We start from the raw sequence: 25,573 nt of genomic DNA, 5'->3' as shown, positions 1-25,573 counted from the left end.
ATACAGATGTTCCCCTCCGACCGGGGCAGGTCGGTAACGAATTCATTAATGACGTTGAATGTTTCGCGGAGTGATTGGGATGGAGTTTGTAAATATAATAATAAATCATCTGCATAAAGACTAATTTTGTGTTGAGATTTGTTGACTTGAATTCCTTTAATTTTTTGGTTTTGGCGTATTGCTACAGCAAGTGGTTCTATGAATATGGCAAAAAGGGATGGAGAGAGTGGACAACCTTGTCTAGTTCCTTGGTGCAAGGTGAAGCTTGGTGAAGTGATCCCATTTGTGACAACTGTTGCCTTTGGGGAAGTGTATAGGGTTGTAATCCATTGGATGAATGAGCTTCCAAAACCAAATTTACGGAGGGTGGTGAATAAGAATGTCCAATTGACCTTGTCGAATGCTTTTTCTGCGTCTAATGATGCAATTATGGTTTCCTGTGGCTGTCTTTGTGCGATATTGATAAGGTTGAAGAGTCTGCGAGTATTATCTGTTGCGTTTCTGTTCTTGATGAAGCCTGTCTGATCTGGATGAATTAGTGAATGCATAACTGTTTCAATCCTGGTTGCTAGAGTCTTTGTGATAATTTTCAGGTCAGTATTGATTAATGATAGTGGGCGATAACTAGAGGGATGTGTTGGGTCCTTGTTTGGTTTCAGGAAGACAGTGATAAGTGCTGTGTTCATATGTGTGGGAATGGTAGATGTACTTTGAATTTCTGTGAGTAATCTATTAAAAGTTGGTGATAAAATATCCCAAAAATGTTTGTAAAATTCTGCCGGTAGTCTGTCGGGTCCAGGTGATTTGTTATTTGGCATGCTTTCTAATGCTTTGCTGAGTTCTTCAACGGTGATGGGTTGTTCTAAAAAAGTTTGATTCTTCTGTGGTTAATGAGGGAAGGTCCAGAGTGTTAAGAAAGGATTCAATTTCTGATTGTAGAGGTTGAGTGCTGGGAGAATACAAACAGCTGTACTGAACTGGCGAAAGGTGTTATTAATTTCTTGAGGGTCCTTGAGTTTTACCAGAAGAGTCCAAAATGGATGTGATAAGTGACTTGTCTTTTTTATATTGTAGCATATTTGCCAGATATTTACCTGCTTTATTACTGAGGTGAAATTGATCATATTTGAGTAGTTGTATACAGAACTGTGTTTTTTTGTTTATGATACTATCCAATTTTGTTCTTAGTTGCTTTATTTCGGTTTGTGCTTCTTCAGATGCGGTGGTATACTGTTGATTTCTTAGCTGTTTAATTTTCTGCTCAAGAATGTTTTCCAATTGTTGATGCTGTTTTTTCTTGTACGATGAATATGATACAATTATGCCTCTCATGACTGTTTTGCCTGATTCCCAAAGTGTTGATGGTGAGATTTCTGAAGAGTCATTGATTTCCAGAAAGGATGCCCATTCTCTTTTTATAAGAGTGTTAAAGTTGGGGTCTTCTATGAGAGAAGTGTTGAAGCGCCATCTTGTGAAAGTTTTCTTCTGTACTGGGATGTTTAATGTTAAAGATACAGGGGCATGGTCGCTGATAATAATTGAATGGATAGTATTTTCTGATATCTGTTGAATTAGTGAGTTGCTAACAAGAAAGAAATCTATTCTAGAGGAAGAACGATGTGCTGAAGAAACATGAGAATATTCTCTTAGTAGTGGGTTCCTTGCTCTCCAGCTATCGCTAAGGCCATAGTCCATTATATATTGTTTAATTACTTCTGATGAGTGACCAGTTCGTGTGTTGCTGTGGTTGTGTGTACGGTCAAGTGATGGGTTAAGAGCAGTATTGAAATCTCCAGCTACTATGAGATTTGTGGTGTTATACAGCAAAGAAAAAAGGTTATGAAAGAAAAGTGGGTCATCACTGTTTGGAGCGTATATGTTTGCCAGTGTGAAAGTTAAGTGATTAATAGATATATTGATGATAATGAATCTTCCTTCTGGGTCTGAGATTGAAGAATTGAGAGTGAAGCTGATGTTTTTATTTATCAAGACGGAAACACCTCTTTGTTTACTGTTAAATGTAGACGAAAATATTTTATCAAATTGTTTGAAATGGATGTGTTGTAGTTCTTTATCTGTTAAATGTGTTTCTTGTAAAAAGCAAATATCTGCCTTTAATTTAACAAGGTGGTTGATTACTTTAATTCTCTTAGAAGTAATATGAAAGCCACGTACATTCCATGTTATTAGGTTAAGTGTTTGCATGGCTGAAAGTAGGTAGTGTGTAGAATGTGTTATTTGTACCTAAAGTAGGTAGCCATGATATATAGAAGGGGTGGGAGGTTTCCCCGCCTGGGATAGACAAACGCAAAACATGAATGGACACGATAGATATATAAACACTACACTGAACATAGATAGACAAGACACTTATACAAATACCACACACAAATAGAAATTCTGACCATGTCAGAGGCAGATAGAGAGAGTAAAGATTAACAAAAAAAGAAATAAAAAATACATAGAGATAATGACACAATGCATGTGATGCTTGAGGCAGATATATAACATTGTAGCAATAAATGAAAAGAAGAGAGAGAAAAGAAAAAGAAAGAAAAAAATGCAACAACAAAAGGAGAGAAGAAAAAAAAGTATAAAGGAGACATCAGGGTGTGTAATAAGAATTCATTAATAGCTATTGGCATGATAAATGAAATTTATAACTGGTTTTATCTATATGGCAATGTAAAATGCATTATGGAACAGTCAGTGTTAGGATGAGCAATGATAATCTTGGTTAAACTATTGCCACGTAGTGATGTTTAGATCACGATAAAGTATTCCGTTCACGTAAAGTTTATCTACCGATAAAGTAGCTCGCTTTCCTTCTTCACGGAACTGTTTCATTATCGGCAATAGTTTTCGTCTGCGGTCTTGAATTTGTTTGGGAAACTGATCATACATCCCATACGTGGTATTCTTCGATCGATTTCCTCTGCTTTTAACGAGTTCTTTGTGTTTGTAGTGTTCAAATTTAGTGATTATTGGAGGTGGCTTTTTGGGGTCTTTGGATGGAAGGTGAACTTGGTGAAAAGTTATCTCCTCAACTGTTGCTGCGGGCAGTTTAAGAGAGTCATGCATTGTTTTATTGCCTTCTCTGGGTCGTCGGGTGTATTTTGTGGAAGTATGTTTATTCCTGAAAATATCAGATTATCGCGCATGCTGCGACACTGAATGTCCAATATGGTTTCTTGCATAATTTGATTTTCTTTGGAGAGTTTTGTGACTTGAGTGGAGAGATGTGATTCAGTTGCTTTTAGTTCGACGTTTTCTTGCATTAAAGTTTCGATTTGTAATTGAGAAAATTCGAAACTAGCTTTCAGATCACGGATGTCTGTATGGAGAAGTTCGAGTATGGCAAGTTTGGAGTTTATGGATGCGAGTACACTGACCTCGACTGTGATTTCCTCGTCTGTTTCGGTGGATGAATCCCGTTTGCGTATTTTCTTGTTTGGTTCTGACATGGTATCCAAATTGTAGAAATAGCTGTCGATGCAATTGAGCAGGTTGTCCGAGTCTTGACAAGGGTGGTTATCCAGTATAGCGAAAGTTGTTTTGATAAATGAATGAATTCAATGGTAATCCAGTGTTTGCGTTTGTGTTCAGTGCGCTGCCATGTTGAATCTCACCCCGCCATGTCGGTTCACTCCGCCATCTTGGTTTTTACTCCACTCCACAAACAGGTGATTATTGTTCTAATGAATATAAACATTATATCATTAATATTCAAAGAGGTTTTTCACACTGTACTTAACTGCTAATTATTGTTATTCCAAACCCCACTTTAACCCCAGGAACGTTTTCGATTTGTAATTTAGAATTTAGCAAGGTTTTTTTATGAAACCCTGTACTGAAGCAGAGTTAGCAGCACTTTTGTATTATTAACTCTACATTGTGGTGTCAAATGTGTACAGTGTGAAGTGATGTTGTGTTCCAACATTACAACTAGATGATTAGCAACAGAAACCCAATCAGAAACTGAAAAACACTTCGACCTCATATCACATGCCTTGTACACTAACAATTGTGTGTAAACAATAGCTACACATTTGAGCAAAAAAGTAAAATGGTGACAGAAAATATATCAAGTGGAGCAAAGAGGAGTTTACAGCTATGGTTAGAGAAGTCAGAAATAAGACAGGATTTAAGGAACTGATTGAAAAATTAGAAGGATATCAACAAATGATTGGCATGGAATGACATGGAAAGCTCAAGCCATTATTTACACCAGTCACATGCCGTACATATAAAAAAATCAAGGCTGTAGATGGCACACATAAAAACAAATAAGATAAAAACATTAAACCAGTTAAGTAATGTACAGTGTGAATACCCAGAATTAGTTGTTAACCTCGGGTAAAGTATGAACAGTGTTTACTCTGAGTGACGCAGGGGAAATTATTTCATGTGGGATAAACAGATGAAATTGCTACTGCATGGTAAGTTTTTATTAGAATTAAAGAATTAAATAGGTCTATAAAGAGGAGCTCATTTAGCAACTTAGCTAATCATGTTATTTAACTTGTAGCCAGCGGTTCCATTTGCACATGGTACAGAACATCAAAGGAGTGTTGGAACAGAATTGTGTGTTTCATGTGTAAAATGAAAAAATCCTTTCTCTTTTTTTACTAAGTGAACTCATTGGACACTGACTTCAGTGAGCATCCACGATGAATTAAATAAAAAAAATAGCACATGCAGTAATAGGGAACATTTCATACTGACAGTATTCTTTTGTACTTGTTACATATAATTCATATATAAATTGTCAGAGCAACAATGATCCCTGAAAGTTGCAGCACAGATGGAAATGTGAAATATTTCCAGATGGCACTCCTTTGTCATGGTGGCTGGACAGGGACGGTGTTAAGAGGATGTACTGGGGAGGGTCTCTGCCTGGAGTGCAGCAATGCTCCTGTAGCCTGGAAGGCAACTGCAGGGACATGAACTACTTCTGCAACTGTGATGCTGACCAGGAAACATGGTAATCTACATCAACATGCATGGAAAAATGCAAGCTTTTCTTGCATGCTATTGAAATTAACGTAGCTTGCTAATAATAAATATTAGTAATGTCATGTTAAAAAACCTCCAGACTTAATTTTTTTATTTTTGCACCACATTAAAACATCTCTGTGGGTGAGCATAGCCAGCTTGCTTAACTTCACACGTTCACCATTAACACCTTTTCAGCAGCAGATCATACGGTTCCGATTTTCACCCAAGGCTTTTTCACCTCAAGCTGAGAAGCAACTGATTTTTTTCTTTTTCTCACTCATTATTCCTGGTGCCCCACACAATCTCTCCCACTCTCTCTGCAGGGTGAATGATACTGGCCTGTTGTCTTACAAAGACCATTTACCGCTTAGCGAGATCGCCATCGGAGACACAAACAGAACGGGATCGCAGGCGCTCTTTCAAATCGGACCTCTGCGCTGCTCTGGCGATCGTGGGTGGTTTTATTTACTGATTTAAGGATCTGTTTGTTGCTGAATTTATTTCCACGTTGTCACGGATGATTTTATTTCTATAATTGGACCTGTAAGTTATTTTACCATCTCTGTTTCCTGTCCATCACTGCCTCAAGGATTTTTGTGGAACTCTGCCTCCTTTATTTTGGAGTCCTCATATCTGCATTTCCCTACACTGCAAGCTGAGCTGAGCATAGACATCTCCTTTTATTTCAAGACCGGAGCTCCTTCTGGCCTCTTCCTTGAGAATGTAGGAGTACAAGACTTCATCAGGCTGGAGCTGAGCTGTGAGTAAAATACTGTAGTGTGCGCAGGAAGTGTGTTTTAATGTTGTGTTGTAAATGAAAAACAAAAATAAAAAGTACATTTTCCAAATTAGTAAGCAATATGACATAAAATTGATATGAATAATAGTAATTCCTCTTCCTAGCTCCATCAGCAGTCACGTTCACCTTTGACCTCGGTGACGGCCCAGTGGTTCTGGTAGCCAGGTCGCCGATGGTTCTGAATGACAGACAGTGGCATTATGTACGAGCTGAAAGGAATGTGAAAGAGGCATCGCTGCAGGTCGACCTGCTGCCCCTTCAAATCGCTGAAGCAGCCACTGAAGGACAGCACAGACTCCAGCTTAACAGCCAGCTCTTTGTTGGTAAACTGAACTCTTTTCAAAGGACTCTTTGTGTCTGCGAGCAAGGATGTATTACAGAGACCTTGCATTCATTGTTTTTTTATTATGCTGCAAAATTTGGCATGTGTTTGTGTTATATTTGTATTCTTATGATTTTCTAATGCGTTGAGTTTACATATTCTTCAGGGGTTTCTTCCTGGTACACTGATTTACTACTACAGCCCAAAGGCATCCACTGTAGGCTGATTGGCATCTCTAAATTGTCTGTAGTGTGTAAACGGGTGTGTGTGATTGTGCCCTGTAATGTATTGATACCCTAACTAGGATCTTCCCTGCCCTGTGCCCTGTTTTTTGTGTTTGACACCAGGGTCCATGCGATTCTTTGTTCAATAAGTGGTACAAAATCATATTTTCATTCACTTGTGAACACACAGGGATGTGGTAGCCTAGTGGTTAAGGTGTTGGACTACTGACCGGCAGGGCATGAGTTCAAATCCCAGGTCCACCAAGCTGCCCTGAGCAAGGCCCTTAACCCTCAATTGCACAGTTGTATAAAATGAAATAAATTGTAAGTCACTCTGGATAAGGGAGTCTGCTAAATGCCATAAATGAACACTAGGTATGAAGGCAGATGTGTAGTTTTAGCATCATATATACTACACATGATTCATAATGACCTGGGGCTTTAATATAGGGCTCTGATATAAAAACAGAATGAGTGATAAAGATACTCAGCTATTAACTGTTCAGGGGTTTAGTTAATAACTGGGCTTATGACTCAAAATTACTGCTTCATTAAGTTGTAATGAGTTCTTTAGCTTTGAATTTGATTTCATCTCTTTGAAGAGTAAGTTGATTACAGCAGTCACTCGAGTTGCAATAGACTTTAATTGTACCGTGTGCATATTGGAAGAGATTTTCTTATGGAAGAGGCGAATGAGACAATTTACTAAAGAAAAATTTAAAAGCCTATAGATTATTTCAATAGAGCTTTTATTTCAATCACTTTTTGGCACATTATCTGAATAAATAATTCATCGCCATCTTCCAGACAGTGGGCATGACAGTTACTGATTACACTGTCATTTTCTGTCTGTAAGATTGACATATGGTGAAATTGCATTGTGCTGGTCAGTGCGCTGAAGATGCTATTTACATCAAATCTGCATATCACTTTCTGTTAAAGAGTCATAAATACTTAATTACACTAGCTGTTCAAGATTGTTTTTTTCAGCAATTAATAAAGCCCAAAATAAAAGATGTCACTATTGGCTAGTTAAAATACTTAACTAACAATACTGACTAGTTAACACTGCCAATGACAGCTGAAACACTCAGCTTTTTGCTGTTGTGATAATAGATGAGAGGATCTTGCTGCCCTGATTTAATTTGTAATGAGTTTTAATGAGGTTTTCAGCTGGCTGTCACCAGCATCATTAGCTAACATTACATGAATTTCTATAAAGATGGTGTATAAAAAGCTTTACTATACCTCTCTAACTGACATAAGAGATATATTCTTCATTTGTTATTTAATAGCAGACAAACAGTTAAATTTGTTAGTCCCATGTCCAAACTTCCAATATCCAGACAATAGATTTATATCATTCTAAAAAAATTTTAGGTTTAATGTTTATCATTCATGTAATAAACAAATATACATTTTCATTAAAGAATTTATTTGCGAACATCTCTCAGGAGGAGCACCGACCACTCAGAGGGGCTTCATAGGGTGCCTCCGTGCACTTAGCATCAATGGGATGACCTTTGACCTTCATGAACGTGCTAAGATGACTCCCGGCATGAACTCAGGTTGCCCGGGTCACTGCAGCAGTGAGAGCTTATGTCATAATGGAGGAAGGTGTTTGGAGAACAGGAACAGCTACATATGCGACTGCACACACACAGCATTCACAGGAGCCAACTGCAAAACAGGTGAGAATTACTCTGTACTCATTAGAAGAGGATTTGGTTTTGGGCTATACTTAGTTCTGGAATATATTATGCTGTATAAATTTGTTTAGAAATTAAATTAACTGTAAATATGTGTCAGCTGTTGTATTTAGAGTTGAGTTAAATACACTTAGTGAGGATTTAATACAGAAATTTTACACATTAGTATTCAGACCACAGTCATGTTTACACAGTTAAGCTCTTTTCTGAGGTTATGCAATAGTTACGTGCTTTGTGTTTTATTTTTAGACATGTTTCTAAATGTGTGTCTCAGTTACACACGATTCAGACTTCAGATCAGTTTAATTCAGCATTCAGTATCAGGTTTATGTTACCACAATATGGCAGGCTGAAATTCATTTTTAAAGTAGAGTGCTTAATTAATCACACAGCCACAACACAAGACCAACACTGAGGACTAAGACTTAACACAAGACCAACACTGATGACTAAGACTTAACACAAGACCAACACTGATGACTAAGACTTAACACAAGACCAACACTGATGACTAAGACTTAATACAAGACCAACACTGATGACTAAGACTTAGCCGTCAAGACTAACACTGATGACTAAGACTTAGCCGTCAAGACCAACACTGACGACTAAGACTTAACACAAGATAACACAAGAGCCACAGGGAGTAATGGATAACTTGGACAATTCCCCACTGGAACTCAAGGGGGTGTTCCAACAGGGTTTAAGTCCTGTCCCCGTTCCCGCCTCTACACACCTGTCCCTTATGTTTCACTAATTACCTCCTTTATTTAAACTGGTTGTCTTGCACGTGTTCTTGGTCGAGTCCTTGATGTTGCCTCGTGTTTTATGGGTTAGTTTTTGTATTTTAGTTGCTTAGTTTCTCTCTAGTCTGTTGAGTTTATTTTCTTTTCTTTTAACAAACTCTTATTTCTGCTATTCCTGCACCACAGTCTGTTTTTTTGTTCCTGCCAGAGACACCAGTTCCTGACACATGGAGGTCTGGCCTTCAGACCTCACATCTTTCTTGCTCTTGCTTACAGTAGATCATTTAGTGGCTTTGTTGTATTAATTTGACAACTAATTAAAAACATGATGGTAAAAAGCAGACATTCGGTGAATCCATCCCCAGCTTGACCACGCTCCTGGCTTGACCATGCCCCAGCTTCTGTCAGGATTTGGCCTGGACTTTTTCCTGTTTGGGCACTAGGGGGACATTGTTGCTTTTTTGTTTGTGCCATGTGTTTTTGTGTTTTTGCATCACTTGTTAGCTCCGCCCTTTCCTTATCCGTTCCCACCTCTGCATACCTGTTCCTTGTGTCTTAATGATAGTTACCCCAAATTTATACCAGAGTCCTTGTCTCTCTGTTTGTTGTTCTCGTGTCGGTTGTATTTGTCTTGTTTTTCTGTTTTCCTGTTCATTTGTCATTTTTTTCCCCCTTTATCCCTGCATTTGGATCTTTAATCTGTTTAGACACCCTTTTCCCTGACAGCTTCCACAATCATGTTACACACAAAAAAACCTTCTGTCTGCATTTTTTATTTTATCCCTAATAAAGATAAATGTTAGAGCTAAATAGTAATTTAAACTTAATTTTTTTTTATTCTATGTTTCTATACTTATGTAAAGTTGCTTTGAGTCAATGTTGTTAAAAGTGCTATACAATTCATTTGATTTAGAATTAAAGGTGCTTGTCTCAACACTAGTGAGAAACCTGTGAGGACTAAAGAATACACAGGTTTATCATAAGTATGAAATCCATGGCCACAAACATTGACAAGACTTTTGGACTTGACTGGATTACAGCCCTAAATGTCAAACATGTAGTGGAATAATCGTTGGCTAAAACCTGTCTTTCTTAAAAGATATCCATGGATCCATTCAACCTTTTAAAGATGTGTTGAGAAAGGAGGGGTTTGATTGGTTGAAAGCACGTCCTTGCTTGTCAACTCTCTTTAATTTGACATGGAGTTAGTGGGCCATAGAGGAGAAGCTTCACCTGCCAAGAACCTAATTACAGCTTCCCTGCTTCTCCTTCAGACTCACCCAGTGGCCTGTCAATCAAATTAGTGATGTAATAGCTTTGTGTCTTTACAGTGGTGATTGTAGAAAGCGTCGGATTACACAGTGACTGTTTACAGCTCGGTGTGGTGGAAGGGTGACAAATGAAAAGAGACTAAATAAAAAAGAGCCTGTAATTTATATCATAGCAATAAGTTTCCAAATGCTTGCTTCCTAATTAGAAGAAAAATCAGTAGAGGAAGAAATTTTCTCATGCATCTGATGAACTTGATGAGCCAGAGTTGCGGATTCTCTGATGTCTGTGCTCACATGCTGTATCAGAATGAAGAAAAAGAATGTTTTACATAATTTAGCAAAAGCTTTTTTTTTTTTTAGCATAATTGTCTGTTTTTTCTGTGCGTGTCTGTTTTAGCTATCTCTGCATCCTTTGAGAGAGGGACGTCTGTAACGTATGCCCTTCAGGAGCCATTTGCCGTAATGAGGAACCAGGATCCAAAACAACTGCTAAGGAACAAACACTCAGACATGGTTAGATCCCGGGAAAACGTGGCATTCGGGTTCCTAACAAAACACACACCAGCTTTGCTCTTGTCTGCTCAGTCCTATGACCAGCGCTACATGGCAGTTACCCTGACCCAAAATGGTAAGAGATCAACTGTACAGCAATTACTGCTTTTCAAAAGAGAGAAAAAGGGCCTGGTTCAGAATAATTAATCACATAAAAATGTTTCTCTATGACTACTACATTTTATTCAACTCGACAACTCCATATCCTCTAATTTCACTTGTAGGAAAAAAGATACTGTATTGTACATACACAAGGAATGGAAGAGGAATCTCATAATGGCAGCTCCTGGTCTGTCTGTCTCTCTCTCTCTTCCTCTCGCTCTCTCTTTCTCCCTCTCTCTCTTTCTTTCTCTGCTGCCCATTTTCTTCTTTTACTCCTCTGAATTTTTTATTGACTGGCAGAGAGGAGTGAAACACCATCTCTTCAAGTTTCCATGACTGGCTTTTATAAATCCTTTATAGCAAACACAGATCTGTGAATCATGGCAGAGAGAGAGAGAGAGAGAGAGAGAGAGAGAGAGAGAGAGAGAAAGGAGAAATGAGTATTCCCTGCATGTTTAACTGATAATGCATTACTCTGACAGACACATCATGCTTCCTCACAAATGCAAATGGTACCAGAAATGTGTCAAGTCTGAGATCTGCAGCTTTATGAATGATGTAAATGACTCAGCCAGCATACACAGGACATCGCTGTACATTCTTAAAGCTTGTTTATGGTCTCCCAGGCAGCTTGCAGATCTGGTACAGGCTGAACCAGGAGACAGGTCCAGACAAGTTCAGTCTTAAACCTGCCAATCTAGCTGACGGACGGTTCCACTGGGTCAGAATAAATCGTGATGGAAATCATCTTCATGTCCAGGTAACACTTCTGTAGAGTGACTCGGCTTCAGCTGCTGATTATATGGGATTGGTCATCATTTAAATCTATTGTTTTTTGTTTCATATTAAGTAGTGATAAGAATTAGAACATAATACAGACTGTTAAGTTTTATTAATAATTTATGATTTAAAAAAGTTACATTTAATGAATGTGTCCTCTTACCAAATTCAGTGGTAATTCTCAAACCTTTGGGGAAAATTGGTGAAATTGCAAGTTCAGATTTTTTTTCTTTTACACTTATATCAGTGAAGACACACATGTAATGGCTTTCTCTGATAACTGTACATGTTTGACACATAAATCAAACAGGACTTTGGCAGATTGTGTGTTGTGATGATGTCACATCATGCGTCTCTGGCCAGAAAGTAAAAAGTCTGGAATGTTTGGAAAATTGCAAGATTCTCCAAATACTGTGGAGTTTGTTTGATTTTGCATTCATTTCTGTGATTGCAACATTACAAAATCCTGAAGGGATATGAAGGTGTGACCGACAGTAGTACATGTCAGGTGGTTAGTTGGTCAGTTTCCTTGCTTGGCATATAGGAAACGAGCACTGCTTTGCTGCACTGGCAAGGCAATCTGCCCGTCTGTCACAACTATTAGCTTCCATTCTGGAATGTTTTAGCACCTGAGGTCTTAGAGATTGAGAAACCACAAGCCTTCTTGGCTGCCTGTGGTGCCATTATTACAGCCAAAGAGTTTCATTCATTTGGATCTACTTCCCAATAAGCTGTTTTGCCATGTACTGTAGTAGAAATTTCACTCTGCATGACTTTGATGAGGGAAACAGTGATGACGCTGCAGCTACAGATGCTCGGCCAGAGCTCAAATGTGCTCAGCTATGCATATTTAAAGCTTCCCCCCCTCTAGCTAGCTAAGGTTAAGAGACCCCACTTTACAGATGCAATTCCTCTTGCATGTGCTCCACTGGTCATTGAGAATGACCTTGTCCTTCAAAATGTCCCCCTTGGCTTTCCAAGCCAGCAGGCAGTCCACAGCACTCCCAGCTGTTGGTGAACATGCCCTCTGGCTCATTCGCTCTAGTCTGTCCAACAGTGAGTAAAGGCATATTGCAGGTGTACCCACTGAGCCAGGCAAGACTCACTTCATCCCAGAATTAACCCCTACACAGCAACAAACTCATGACATGTAGAAGGTGAATGAGTCACTTAAACAACAGAGTGTCACCTCTGGACTCTGCAGGGGACCTCAAGGTTCAAACGTTACCAGCACACTGGGGTCTTGCCAGGTTTTCAGCTAAGATGTCTTTTGCATTGACCACCTAGCATCACTACATCAAATTCCATGAGGAGTCTGATGATGTGCATTTTGTTGGCTGAGGGATGAAGGGCTTCTCCTAGTTTCATGGGCAACCAGACAATTAGCAATACGTTTCCTATTCTTTCCCTCTGCAAAAAAAAAAAAATAATAATTTAGCTACCTCGAGGGCAGGATACACTGTCCCCAGCTTCACCGCCTTAATGCAAACTGAAAGTAGGAGGCAGTCTTTACTGTACTTCCTGTCACTTTTACTGTATGTCTCAGGTATTCAAAAGTCTACTATATGGAGAGCAGCTTCACACCCAGGTAGCACCAACTTATCTTACCAACATATCTGTACCAACTCTGGCACTGTTTGGGCCAAATGTGTGTCCAGAGTTAGTGAGTCAGAAAAATATAGTCAGCCACCTTATAAATGTAAAGCAGTGCTATTATCTGAACACAATAACATGAGGTTCACTATATTATTATTATTATTATTAATATATATATTTTATATCCACAGAGTAAGTACATTCAAGCATCAGTATTAGTTTCCAGTGATTGTTCACCGGTGGTTTTACCTATAATGGTCTATGGCAGGGGTCCGCCACCTTAAACACTCAAAGAGCCATTTGGATCCGTTTCCCACAGAAAAAAAACACAGGGAGCCACAAAACCCTTTTGACATCTAAAATGAAGATAACACTGCATATATCGCTTTTTACCTTTATGGAAAGTATAGATTAAACTGTAGTGTGTTGCAGGGGCGGTTCTAGACCTTTTTTAGGGTGGCTCCAGCACCCCTGTCTGTGATCTCAGCCACCCTAAAACTAAAAGTGTAATATTTACTTTCATAAATAAACAATAAAAATTACGTTAAAATGCAGGACATGTCGTCGATGGGAAAGAAAATTATTTATCAGTTTGATCCAAGAGCGATTTTTTTTTACTTTGCTTTTACATGTGTGCGTTGTATTCTTTCAAAAGTGATGATGCAAAAGTGCATCATCAGCTGTCTGCTTTATTTGAACGGAGAAGCACAGGCAGTCAGAGCTGGAGGCGTTTATCTATAACGTTAATCGGCGGAAAACCGCAAAGTTGGCAACCAAAAGCAGTGAAATTTCACAATTCTTAGAGTTTATAGCACAAACAAAATATTAATGCTAACAATCCATTCAATACTAAATAAAAATAACATTTATTGATTTGGTCTTTGTGTTGTGAATATTTTTTTTTATTAATGACTGCATTCATTGGACACACTGTTTGTAGAGAATACACACATACTGTACATGAACTGATTTGATTCAAGACTGGCATCATTACATCATGCATAAAAAGTGTCCACTTTTGCCATTTTAAATAACTTTTGGCTTACTATGTAGTCATATAATATATAATATAAAATTCTTCTTGTTTTAAATTCTCACTGAGGGCTAAACCCCCCTAAAGATGAAATCCTAGAACCGCCCCTGGTGTGTTGCATTTATGAAATCAATGAACTGCTACCGAGTAAACGAAATTTTATTTCTGCAGGCAAACAAAAATATTTTGAACAGTTTGAAATAACCTTAACAAAAAAGACGCTGGGTTGAAGGTTACTTTCAAATAAAATGTTCAACGTCTAATTGAGTCCTCTTCGTATTCATGACATCAAAATTTTAACTTGCTGGCTGCAGCATTAGGCATACTCATCAGCAGTAAAAGCAAATGAATCTGTCCACATCTCATTAAATGTTCTGTTTTCTTCAGAAACTTTTCTTTTCTTGCATTTTTCCATGTTTGCCTACCTGGGGTTGAAAAGCTTGATCTGTACTGAATGGAATTTTCAATTTCCCGCCGGCGGATTTCGCAAGTCGGCATTTACGACGTATATTTTGAGCGAAAAAAATTACACATGGTTTATTTTAATGTTACAAAGCATCATAATCTTAGAATTTAGAATTACATTTTTTTTTAAAAACTAACTAACTAAAATAAATTTCAATTAAATATTTATTTTCCAAATCTACAGGGAGCCACAACAGAGGGATGAAAGAGCCACTTGCGGCTCTGGAGCCGTGGGTTGGCGACCACTGGTTTAAGGGGACTTATAGACTTATAGACAGTCACTGTATACAAAATCTGTCTTGTAATAGTCTCAGAAAACTGACAGCTAAACTTATATAATAAAAACAGCTTCTTTATTGATGACTGTAAGAACCACAAAGACCCTGAAATGATCATTATATCTATTCTATATAAAATACACAATGGTAAAACTACAATTACACATTGTTCTTAAATGTAACAGAATCTGCACATCCTGCTAGCTAGATATCAACTGACTAAAATAAGAAGGTTGTTACTTTTCCCCAGAGATATTGAAATATGAGCATCTTTATTTATCAATAATATTGACTGTAAGGTTTCAAAATGTAGCTTGTTCTCATCGGATAATTTCTGCAAAAGAAATTAGGAGAGTCTCAAAGCAGCTCACAAAGACAAGACACTAATTTATTATTTTGAACACAGACAAAAGTGTGTATTGTCATTGGGTCTTCAAATAGCTCTTTACTTGTCCTCATTGGGAAACTTTTCTAGATGCACACACAGCTGGATCTTCACTGGAATCAAAACCCAGACAGAGATACTGTTACTATTAATTGCCAAAAGGGTTAATTCATACCACAACACTTATGATTTGTATGGACCATTTAACATTTAAATATGGTGATAGATACAGAAATAAATATGTGCTTTGTTCTTTTGACAAAAATTACTATTTTAGTGATCATATTTTTTCTGTTTTATTGTGATGAAATATTATATTCTTGTAAGTGCATGTTGTCGGTAGATCATCAGTATTAACGTATTAACACCCTCCTGAGTCAAAGCGTCTGTGATATTATGTCACAGTATTTCAGGTTAAGAAAAAATCGACTGGTCACATGACTATGTACACACATTGTAAAACCTCACCACAACATGCACATGATCATCATGATGATGATGAGGATGAGGATGATGATGATGATGATGATGATGGTGATGACTTGAGATCCAGGGACAGATGGTAACGTAGTCCTGAAATCATATCATGTAAATGTTTATATATGGACTGCAAAACTCTGTATAATATTTTAGGGAGTAAGTTTAACAATTCAGTATGGAGATTTAAACAAATTTTAAAAGGTCTGTCTTTCAAATACTGGAGCAATGCATTCCAGCTAGTAACCATTTTTATTTTCAACCAAATGCATTTTATCAGAAAAAGACAATAAAATAAATACTTCTGTCTTAAGCTAAATTCTGAAGAATTCATGAAAAGTTTCCGGTAACAATATTATTCATTTCCATTTTTAAATACATAAAATCACATTGGAAACATCCTGAAGTGTTCCTTTAATGCAACTTTGGGACACTCTTTACTGCAGCGTCGCAAGAATTTCAGAATGTGCTTGTCCAATAAATCTCCATTTTTCTATAAGTGGTATGAATGATCTGTGTTTGATCTGCTCGTGTGCCTCCAGATCGATAACACAGTGATGCAGCAGTACAGTCTGTCTCCTGGCTCTGCTCTTGCTCCAGTCAGGATTTTAACTCTGGGGAGAATCCGAGGTGAGTTCCAGCTCCAGCTGAAGAACGTGTCTTTGTTCACTGTTGATGTTCTTTGTTCTTTGTACCTGTTCGACTCCACCCAAAATGAGCTGCTAGCAATCAGGACTACTATAATTTTCTATGAATTTTAATGAGCAGTTTCTCAGAATTCTCTCTCTCTCTCTCTTTCTCTCTCTGCACCTCTAAAGAGCCATTTGATGGGTGTTTTTTTCTTCTTCTTTTCAGAGGCAGGTTAGAATGAGGTGGGTGGTTGGCAGGGCAGAGAGGCAGAGAGCGAGAGTGTGCATTCTGAGCCATCAGCACTGTGACAGATGGGTTGAGTGAAGGGTAAATGGATTTGTACGCCGTTGCCTAGGAAACCTTTTTCTTTAAATCGGGTAACTAATAAGCAGGACAGGACATGGCATGACCCTGATTCTTTGGTAGAGACAGGAGGATGTTTGAAATAAATTTGTAGTAAAGTGCACGCCTAAATGCGACGAGCTCCAGTGCAGCCATCCTTAGTCGTTAATGGTGAAACAACGTAAAGGGAAAGAAATATGTGAATGGACAATATTGATTTCTGCAAGTCTGCTGTAGCCTTGACTCATAGAGATTAGAGTAATGAACCCATCAATATTTCTGAAACGTGCCAGAAAAAATAGAATGGCAAACATTTTTTTTCTTTTGAAGAGTAGTGAGAGTTTCCCAGCCAAATTAACCAGAGGAATATCAGGGAACTTTTACTCCCAAAACTCATATAAATCCATCTATATGCAGCCCACAGGTTCCATGTTTCTTTACCTTTTAGGTCTTCAGTCTATTAGGGTACCTATAACAGGTCCTTTTCAAATAATAGACAGTTTTGTGACAGATTTAATGACTTAACTTCCACAAGCTTTCACAATACTACACTGGACTTTTCACTAATTCCTGGTGTAACTCGGTCTGATTTGGTGGTCTACCTGCTCAAACACCATTTTTTAGTTAACTCCACAAATGTTCTGTGGGATTCACCCCGGCCTCGTGACAGCCACTTCAGTACATTCACTTTGTCTTGAAGCCAATTTTTAACAACTATAGATGTTTCAATGTTTACCATCCAGTTGTAAGAAGAATGTTGTGTCCAAGCTTGAAATTACTACCTGATGTCTTGAGGTGTTACTTCAGTATTCTAAAACTCCTCCTCCGTCAGATTGCCATCCATTTTCTATAATAACAGTATTTTTTCCAGCAAAGCTTCTCTACACCATGATGCTGCCACCCCCATGCTTCACAGTTAAGATTGTGTTCTTCAGATAAAAAAAAGAATAAAGCATCAACTTTGTTCCTTCTTATATGGCATACTCAGATAAATTCTGACTGGAGAACATTCCTCCAAAATTCTGGTGACAACCTATAAATTTCAGCAGGGCTTTATAATGCTGTCTTGGTGTAGGTGATTTTTACTGAAATACATACAATCTGATGTAGGACTCTCTTAACGGTGGAAATACATATTTGTTATCTGATGCCACCAACCCCTTCACCAGTTTCTTTGTTGTTCGCTTGGAGTTTATTTGAACCTTTCAAACCAAAGGTTATTTATCCCTGGGGAGATAAGGACACATTTTTATGGTACCAAATTTTTTTTTTTTTTTTTTTTTTTGCGGTTTATATTTGTATGTTTTCTGTTGGTAGAGATGCACAAGTACCTCCAGCTGTTTGGGAATTGCACATAGAACTGGACTCTTAATTTAAAAAAATGGCCAAACAGAAGCTTCTGGCTTTGGCAGAAAATCTAAGCATTTCTGAAATTTTCCACACTGTTTAAAAAGACAGTCAACATTGTGGACATAAACATTTGGTGCTTTTGGCAGTGTGGGCAGGTGCCAAATACTTTTCCATGACATTTTAATTTATTGAGATGCACCTATTATTGAGTTTTCTCCTATTACAAATGAACTTCTTCTTCTTCTTCTTCTTCTTCTTCTTCTTTCGGCTATTCCCTTCAGGGGTCTCCACAGCGAATCATCTCTCTCCACCTATCCCTATCTTCTGCATGCCCAACACTTGCACCCACTAGCTTCATATAAATGGCACAAAGTTATTAGCATATAAATCCATAGTAAAAGTGTTGAATCCTGCAAAAAAACTTGAACGAAAAGTTTTTTTTTTCTAAAGTAGTGCTTACTGTTGCTCTGTATTTTCTAATCTTTGATAACAGGAAGTGACATCACTGATGAGGAAGTGGTGCGTGTAGGACTAAGAGGATTTGTCGGCTGCCTGTCTTCTGTCCAGTTTAATCAAGCTGCCCCTTTAAAAGCAGCGCTCCAAAACAGAGGCAGTTCAGCAGTCAGTGTTCATGGCCGGCTGGAGGATTCAAACTGTGGGGCTAAATCAAGCATAGACACTCACATAATCACCCACACAGGCTCAGGTACAAGCTGTGAGCAGACTCTACCATTTAGATTGAATGATTTACTGCAAATCTCTTGAATCTACATGATCCTCATGTTCTCTTTCTTAAGCTCAGACTCCTCTTCCATCTTCCATCCTGTTTCTCTCTTCCAGGAGATGAATCATCAAAATCAGACCGAGATCAAGCTCCTCTGACAAAGAGTGCACAGAGTGACTCAGCACTAATTGGAGGTGAGAAACAACAGGAACAGGTTTAGGTTTGTTCGGGAACACGAGCCATCCTCTGGCATTGATTATCTAATGCTCCGAATTGTGCTAAAACTTATAAACCAGTAAAGTCTCACTGTTACTTTAGTTTCTCATTTTTCAAAGTGAAAATCTCTTCTTAGATTTTTAGAGAAATTTGTGTGCAAAAACGTAGAAATGTTCTTAACACCCACTTGACAATATGACAATATGGCTGATTTATTTAAGGTTCTTTGACATTGCTGGGTGGTTTAATGTGGTACGCTTGGTTTTGTTCAGTATTCACCGCACAGTACCGACAGAATCACCTCTTTTAATTAGTTTTATTTATAACGATAATATAATAATTATTTTTACAATATTGTAATGATTCTTTTTTCTAAACATTCTTTTTTGTTTTTCTTTACTAATGAAGTAAACAAGTAAACACCCCCCCACACACACACACGCGCACACACTTTATTATCCTTTATTTAGAGTTTTGTTTAAAGGTGGGGTCTCCGATGTTTGAAAGCCAATATTGACATTTGAAATCACCAAAACAAACATGCCCCTAACCAAAATGGGTCCCACCCCTGTATTGATAGCTCCGCCCAAACATACATACGTAACCCAGGCTAATGGAAACAAATGTGTCTATCATAGCTGAAGGGAAGAACAATACGATTGCAGATAAACAAACGAGCAAAAATGACACACAAGCATAATCATGCAAAGGACGGCATATATTAGTTCTGTGAAACAAAGCAAAACAGCGTTTAGCTCAGGAGTTATTGACTCGGGAAACTCCAATCTGTGAATATGCGGCCAACTTCCCGCTCCTTCAGTTCTCTCCAGTGCTGGAAAGCTGATCCTATATTAACACGGGTCCTACTTCTTGCCTTACCGTAAGCCTTTCTTCACTTTCTTTCTTTGTTTTTATCCTCCATGTCAATGTTAAAACCACTTTCTGCTAATGTCACACATGCGCGCTGAACACTCTCTTCGCCCATATTGACAAGACACGCCCCTTTGTGCTCATTGGCTACACGTTTGTTTTAATTTTTGTTTTGTTTGTCGTCCCGACTCAGTTTTCTGAAGCATTTCTCAAACAACAGAAACCCCACCTTTAATAAAAAAAATAAATAAATCTAATGAAATTGATGTATTTCACATCTATTCGACTCTGATTTCTACTACCCACAATACTGCTCTTCAAAAAGCATTCAATTTTCCAAATGAGTGAATCTGTGCATTTACTTTAAATAATTTGCACTTTGGTCTGTTTTTACCAAATATAATTTGATTTACAGGTCTGAACATTTCTTTCGGTTACTGACTGTGTTTCAGACCTTCGAGGTTTCATTATTTCAACATGAATAGAATGCTGAACTAATGATGATTAAACATTAACATATTGAATAGAGTGCAATAATAATACAAATAATAAAAATAATAACAATACAAATAATAATAATAATAATAATAATAATAATAATAATACAAGTAATAATAATAATAAGAAGAAGAAGAAGAAGAGGAAGAAGAAGAAGAAGAATTAGTGTAATAAGTATTTAATTGTTTGTCCAATTTTGTGAAACAAGACTGAACCCAAAAATTCCAGATATTCTTGTACTCACTATTCCATGCAAGTGATATGATCAGAGTTATACGTCTTGTGTGTAGGTGTGCACACCTTCAGGAGCACCAGTAGGTTTTTATGATGCCGTTTTTACATTTTCATGTAAATTCCTTTAACAAATTTGTACCCAGCTTGATAAATGAACCCCGCTTTTGACAATTTCATGAAATTCTTCTTTGTAAATCACCTCTAACACACCCAGTTTATCTCGTTGCACATGCAAATGATCTGAGTACAGCAGGGTGTGATGTATTGGATATTTAAATCAGCTAATGGTCACTAATGGAAACAGTAATAACACTCATTGTGTCATTCGCAGGAGTCGTGGCTGCCATCGTGTTTACGACGCTGTGTGTGTTGGCTGTGTTGATCCGCTTCCTTTACCAACACAGGGAACCCCAACCTCTGCCTGCCGTCTCCATAAAGAGTAAAAAACCCAGCTTGGATTTGGAACCTTCCAAACCGAACCACGTCGGCAAGGAGTACTTCATCTGACAGGAGTTGCTTCTGTTGCATTAGCTACAGAAATAAGAATATTATTATAAGCTGTGCACACGAGCGCCCGACCCAAACCTTCTGACTCTTCTGTGCCATCTTTTACTTCAGGCCTCCTCTCCTGTCTGACACAGCTGCTGAGTTCTGATCCAAGCTGGACAGGAAGTCAGGGTCAGTACGGACTCCAGTTTACACTTCTGTGGAACAAGAAACTATTTGATTAAAAAATGATGAGGAAATAATCCGAACTTGTGTGACATACTGTGTGCTGTTTGATAACAGTGAGAGACTCTAACACAGCACCTTGTACACACAAGTCTCAAGTAAAAAGCCCAAGACAGGAAACATGCTGGTCTGCTTAATCCAACCCTGTTACACTCAGCACAGGCTTTGTGTTTTGTTGCTTACTCAACTGAATGTGCTCTGATATCACTGAGAAGGAAACGTCTCAGCTTTTTTCATAATGTGGAAAAATCCCTGTCTCTTTTCATGTCAGAAAATATCTGTGATGAGGATTTGACAAAATCAGACAATCAGATCAAACAAGAGACAAAACGGTAAACAAAAGCGGATTAGCGCTGGCATTTAGTCAGCACTAGCAAAAGTTCAATGGTGAAAGCTTTGTGTGTGTCCGCGGCTGTATGTCAGAAACGTTCACCCGATAATGCAGCTAAATCCGTTACTAAGAATCCGCCGAGTCTACAGAAAGGTCTAGAATGAAGTGCATTATATTACCTGTCATGAGACAACACCATGCTTTCTTACTGAAATCCATTTCTTTTGGTCAGGGGTTCAGTTTTCTATATGGCTATTGTTGTATATGACCGTTTATCTATTTCAGAAATATATTTAATAAAAAGAGCTGTTTTTATAGCCTCTAAGAGTACACAATGCCCTTTTCTCTGAGAAATGAGAAATTTTAGAGGTTTTTTATTTATTTTTTTTTTATTAGTCTCAGGTGACCTTAGTGAAATGTGCAAACACCCACAGAGAGCGTATTTGTTTTAGAGCTTCTCCACCAGACAGTGTCATGGCTCTGTAACTAATCCAGACTTGCCATCTATCTCTGGTGGTTTGAGTTTGTGGTGTTATTCAGTTCCTCATGCTGCGTTCACACATACTATGAATAACAGAGACGAATAATGAGAGCTTTGGACTCCCAGGTGACGGAAGTGGGCGTGTCCAGAAATCAGATAAATTTCATAAAACTTATACTTTATATAAATGTGGAGTGACGTAATGCTCCACTGATGGCAGTTAAGACACTAGAGCACACGTAAACCGTGACGAAGATCACACCTTCATCTCGTTTGTGATGCACATAAACGCTGCTGGATTTTACACACAAACTCCAAATCTCACTCCAGAATGTTTCATTTTAGTGTCACAAAAACTAATTTATAATTTTAGTTGCTCCGCCCACTAATAAACATCATTACTATGGAAACCATTAATGGGAACACCTACTAACGACTTGATAATGCAGCAGCTGAAGCCTTGCAGTGATAAAAATCACCATGTGTGTGAACGTAGTTTTACACTTCACAAGCAGGGTGTACAGGAAGTAGAGCAAGAGACGTACATTTACTACTGTACTTTGTCCATGTTGATATATTAAAGCATCAGGACCATCATGCAGTATTTATTCATCAGCAACACATTTTCCCTTCACTGGAACTTAGAGGCCCAACACTGTCCCAGCATGACAAAGTTTCCTGCACAGATCACTGACCTTAAACCCTCTGAACACCCTGCGATGGAAGTGAACAGCCTCAGAGGAATAATCCGCTAGATTTTGACAATGGGGATTTGTACTAAACTGGCAAAATTAATTAAAAAATATGAAGCGAGGATGATTATAATGTTGTTGAAAATATTCGATTTGCTGTGAAATGCTCAAAAATCCCAAGCAACCTAAAAAAATCACTAAAGTAGAATTGTCATTATTATAGAAAAAGACAAGAACAAAAACTAAAAGAAGACTTTGAAAGATGAATAGGATTCTAAATGAATGATGTTGCCTCATGCCTATGATAAGAGATGTTTGACAGGATGTCATCACACTACTGCTAAAAAAACTAGGAAATGGTCAAGAAGTTCTATTAGTGAGAATAAAACAAAACTCAGCCTGGAGCTTCAAGTATGATGATCAGAAAAAAAAGGGATTTTTTCTAATAACAGTACATGAAGAATCCTGCACTAATAACTGAAATTAATCCTGAATCAGTAATGAACTAATGATGAGTTAAAGCATGAGTCCTCTGCTCAGGGGTGTTTGCCCTGCCCTAGCCTTAGTGCCTTCCTGCCTCTCACACCTGTTCCTTATGTCTCTCTGATTAGTTTTTATTTGAGTCCTTGTGTCTTTTGTCTCCCGATTTTGTTCCTCTTTTTTGGGTGAACGTTTTTTTAGTTTTCATGTTTGTATTGTTTCCAAACTTCTGTTGTTTTAAATAAATCCCTTCGTTTTGTCGCATGCATTGGGCTCTGGAGCAGAGGTGGGAGTAAGTCACACATGTGCAAGTCTCAAGTAAGTCTCAAGTCATGAATGTCAAGTCAAAGTCGAGTCAAGTCTTTTTTTAATATTTGTCAAGCAAGTCTCACGTCTCAAACTTTGCGACTTAAGTCTGACTCGAGTCAAGTCATATGACATCGAGTCCCCCATCTTTGGTCTGGAGGGTCAGAGGAGGCATCTGTTTTTAAAAGATCTAACCTTAACTACGGCATAAGGCGTATAACGTATGAATAACGACCACCTTAAATACGTCTCAGTTCATGTTCGTTACACAGCAGTAAACTACATCAAACATTCTAAGACTCAAAGACCAGAAAATAATCTTCTAGATCTCTGGATTTTTTGGGGTCCAAAGGTCAGAGATCATGTTGAACATTTTTTAATGAATTTTTTAAATATTTAAAATAAAGATTAAAAGGTTAGCATGTTAACTGCTTTGTTCAAATTCATATTATCTTCGTTCCTAATCTCTGTGCTGTTGAAGTTTGTGATCGTAACGAGACTCCGATGGATTCAATCTAAAGGTTCTGCACAAACTTCTGAAGTCTGGTCCTCCTCGAGTGCACACTGTTAATAAAGCAAAAAATGAACGAAAAAAAAATCATGAAATATTTTAAAATTTGTCTTTTTCATTTGTTGTGTTAAATTAGAACAGAAAGAGAAATATTTTCATGAGTGCTCTTAGACTTTTGTGCCCCAAAAAGGCCATGTTTAACTTTGCTACTGTATTTTAATTAATAAAACCTGCACATGTTTATGGCCTGATATGATGATTCTCTGGATCACAGCAGACAACAGTGGAGTGAAAACAGAGTGAGTTGAATGGAATTACTCTCTTCTAGTGATGAAAGACAGAAGCAGTGACAGAAAAGCAAGAGACAGCATTGATTGAGAGCCCTGAGGATGTGCTGGTAATGAAACAGCCTCTGCTTGGCCATCTGCTGAAACAGGCAGCCCACAGACAATGCCAAATTACTCAGGAGGTACAGCTCACATTTGATCTGGAAGCCTGTCACGACATTTGGGTGCACTTTGAAGTCATGCCTTCTGTCGAACAAGGCGAGGTTCTCGTTACGGCAGAGAGTTCGCTGCTTTAAAAGCACCTGAGCACAGAACAGGCTCTAAAAGCCCACACAAGCTCCTTGCTTTCTTTTTCTACCTGTTATGAGCTCTAAGCTTAGATAAAAGAAAACAGCAAGAACAAAAGGAGATCACAAGGTGAATTTTAGCCGATCTCAAATGCAATTAAACTCGAACCACAGAGCTTGAGAAGAGAACATGACGTTTCAGTCTTTACGGCATACGTTCTTACTGAACTCAGTGTTAAGTCACCCGCTGTCTTTAAAATCAATCTACAACCTAAAAGAGCACCAGGTTTGTTTGTTTTTTTAATTCAACTGCTCAACACTTTATCACTATTTTATACTCATAACAAGTCAGGGACACGTTTTTGGAACATTAAGGCAGGAGTGTGAAATAAAGTTAAGCTGAATATCTAACTGAAGTCTAACAGCACACATGCTGCATGCACAGGCACTGAGCTGAAACATTCAGGTATCTGCTCTAAAAGCACAGATAAAGGAAATGGCATAAGATCAAAGTCCAAAGATCAAATTATAAACTCGCCTGAAAGTGAATTAAATCCTTGAAAAAAGGTTGGAGCTGCAAATCTATATGCATAAGTCTTGTGTGTGCACATAGAGGCGGCTTTAGTGAGTGTGAATCAGAATCGAGGCAGAAATCCTCCACTGAACCCTGAGTACTTGCGTAAGAAGACAAGTAGGAGAAGGAGAAGGACAGATCATCATCATTACCATCATCATCATCATCATCATCATCGCACATCATCTGTGTTAGACACAGAGATGTGATTCCGAGTGCAGAAAAAAAACAGGTAGCTTAATAAACTCTCAGTAAAGTTACTGTGTTACTGAAATGTGATTTTAATTTAGA

At 38.1% G+C, this 25,573-nt stretch overlaps 1 protein-coding gene across 1 annotated transcript in view; it reads left to right on the top strand.

The window, feature by feature from the left end:
- cntnap5l (contactin associated protein family member 5 like) overlaps window positions 1–24,166 on the top strand; it is a 107,778-nt gene extending 83,612 nt beyond the window's left edge. The window contains exons 14-24 of the mRNA XM_060876136.1: window positions 4,828–4,984; window positions 5,322–5,449; window positions 5,588–5,758; window positions 5,902–6,120; window positions 7,798–8,034; window positions 10,467–10,697; window positions 11,350–11,483; window positions 16,280–16,367; window positions 18,553–18,765; window positions 18,900–18,977; window positions 20,933–24,166. Coding sequence (XP_060732119.1) covers window positions 4,828–4,984; window positions 5,322–5,449; window positions 5,588–5,758; window positions 5,902–6,120; window positions 7,798–8,034; window positions 10,467–10,697; window positions 11,350–11,483; window positions 16,280–16,367; window positions 18,553–18,765; window positions 18,900–18,977; window positions 20,933–21,108 — 1,832 coding nt within the window. The 3' untranslated portion in view covers window positions 21,109–24,166. The remainder of the gene's footprint in view (window positions 1–4,827; window positions 4,985–5,321; window positions 5,450–5,587; window positions 5,759–5,901; window positions 6,121–7,797; window positions 8,035–10,466; window positions 10,698–11,349; window positions 11,484–16,279; window positions 16,368–18,552; window positions 18,766–18,899; window positions 18,978–20,932) is intronic.
- Window positions 24,167–25,573: the final 1,407 nt, after the last annotated feature.

This window comes from Tachysurus vachellii, chromosome 1 (genome assembly GCF_030014155.1).
Source record: "Tachysurus vachellii isolate PV-2020 chromosome 1, HZAU_Pvac_v1, whole genome shotgun sequence".
Lineage (NCBI taxonomy): Eukaryota > Metazoa > Chordata > Actinopteri > Siluriformes > Bagridae > Tachysurus > Tachysurus vachellii.
This window is presented reverse-complemented; position numbering and strand designations above follow the sequence as displayed.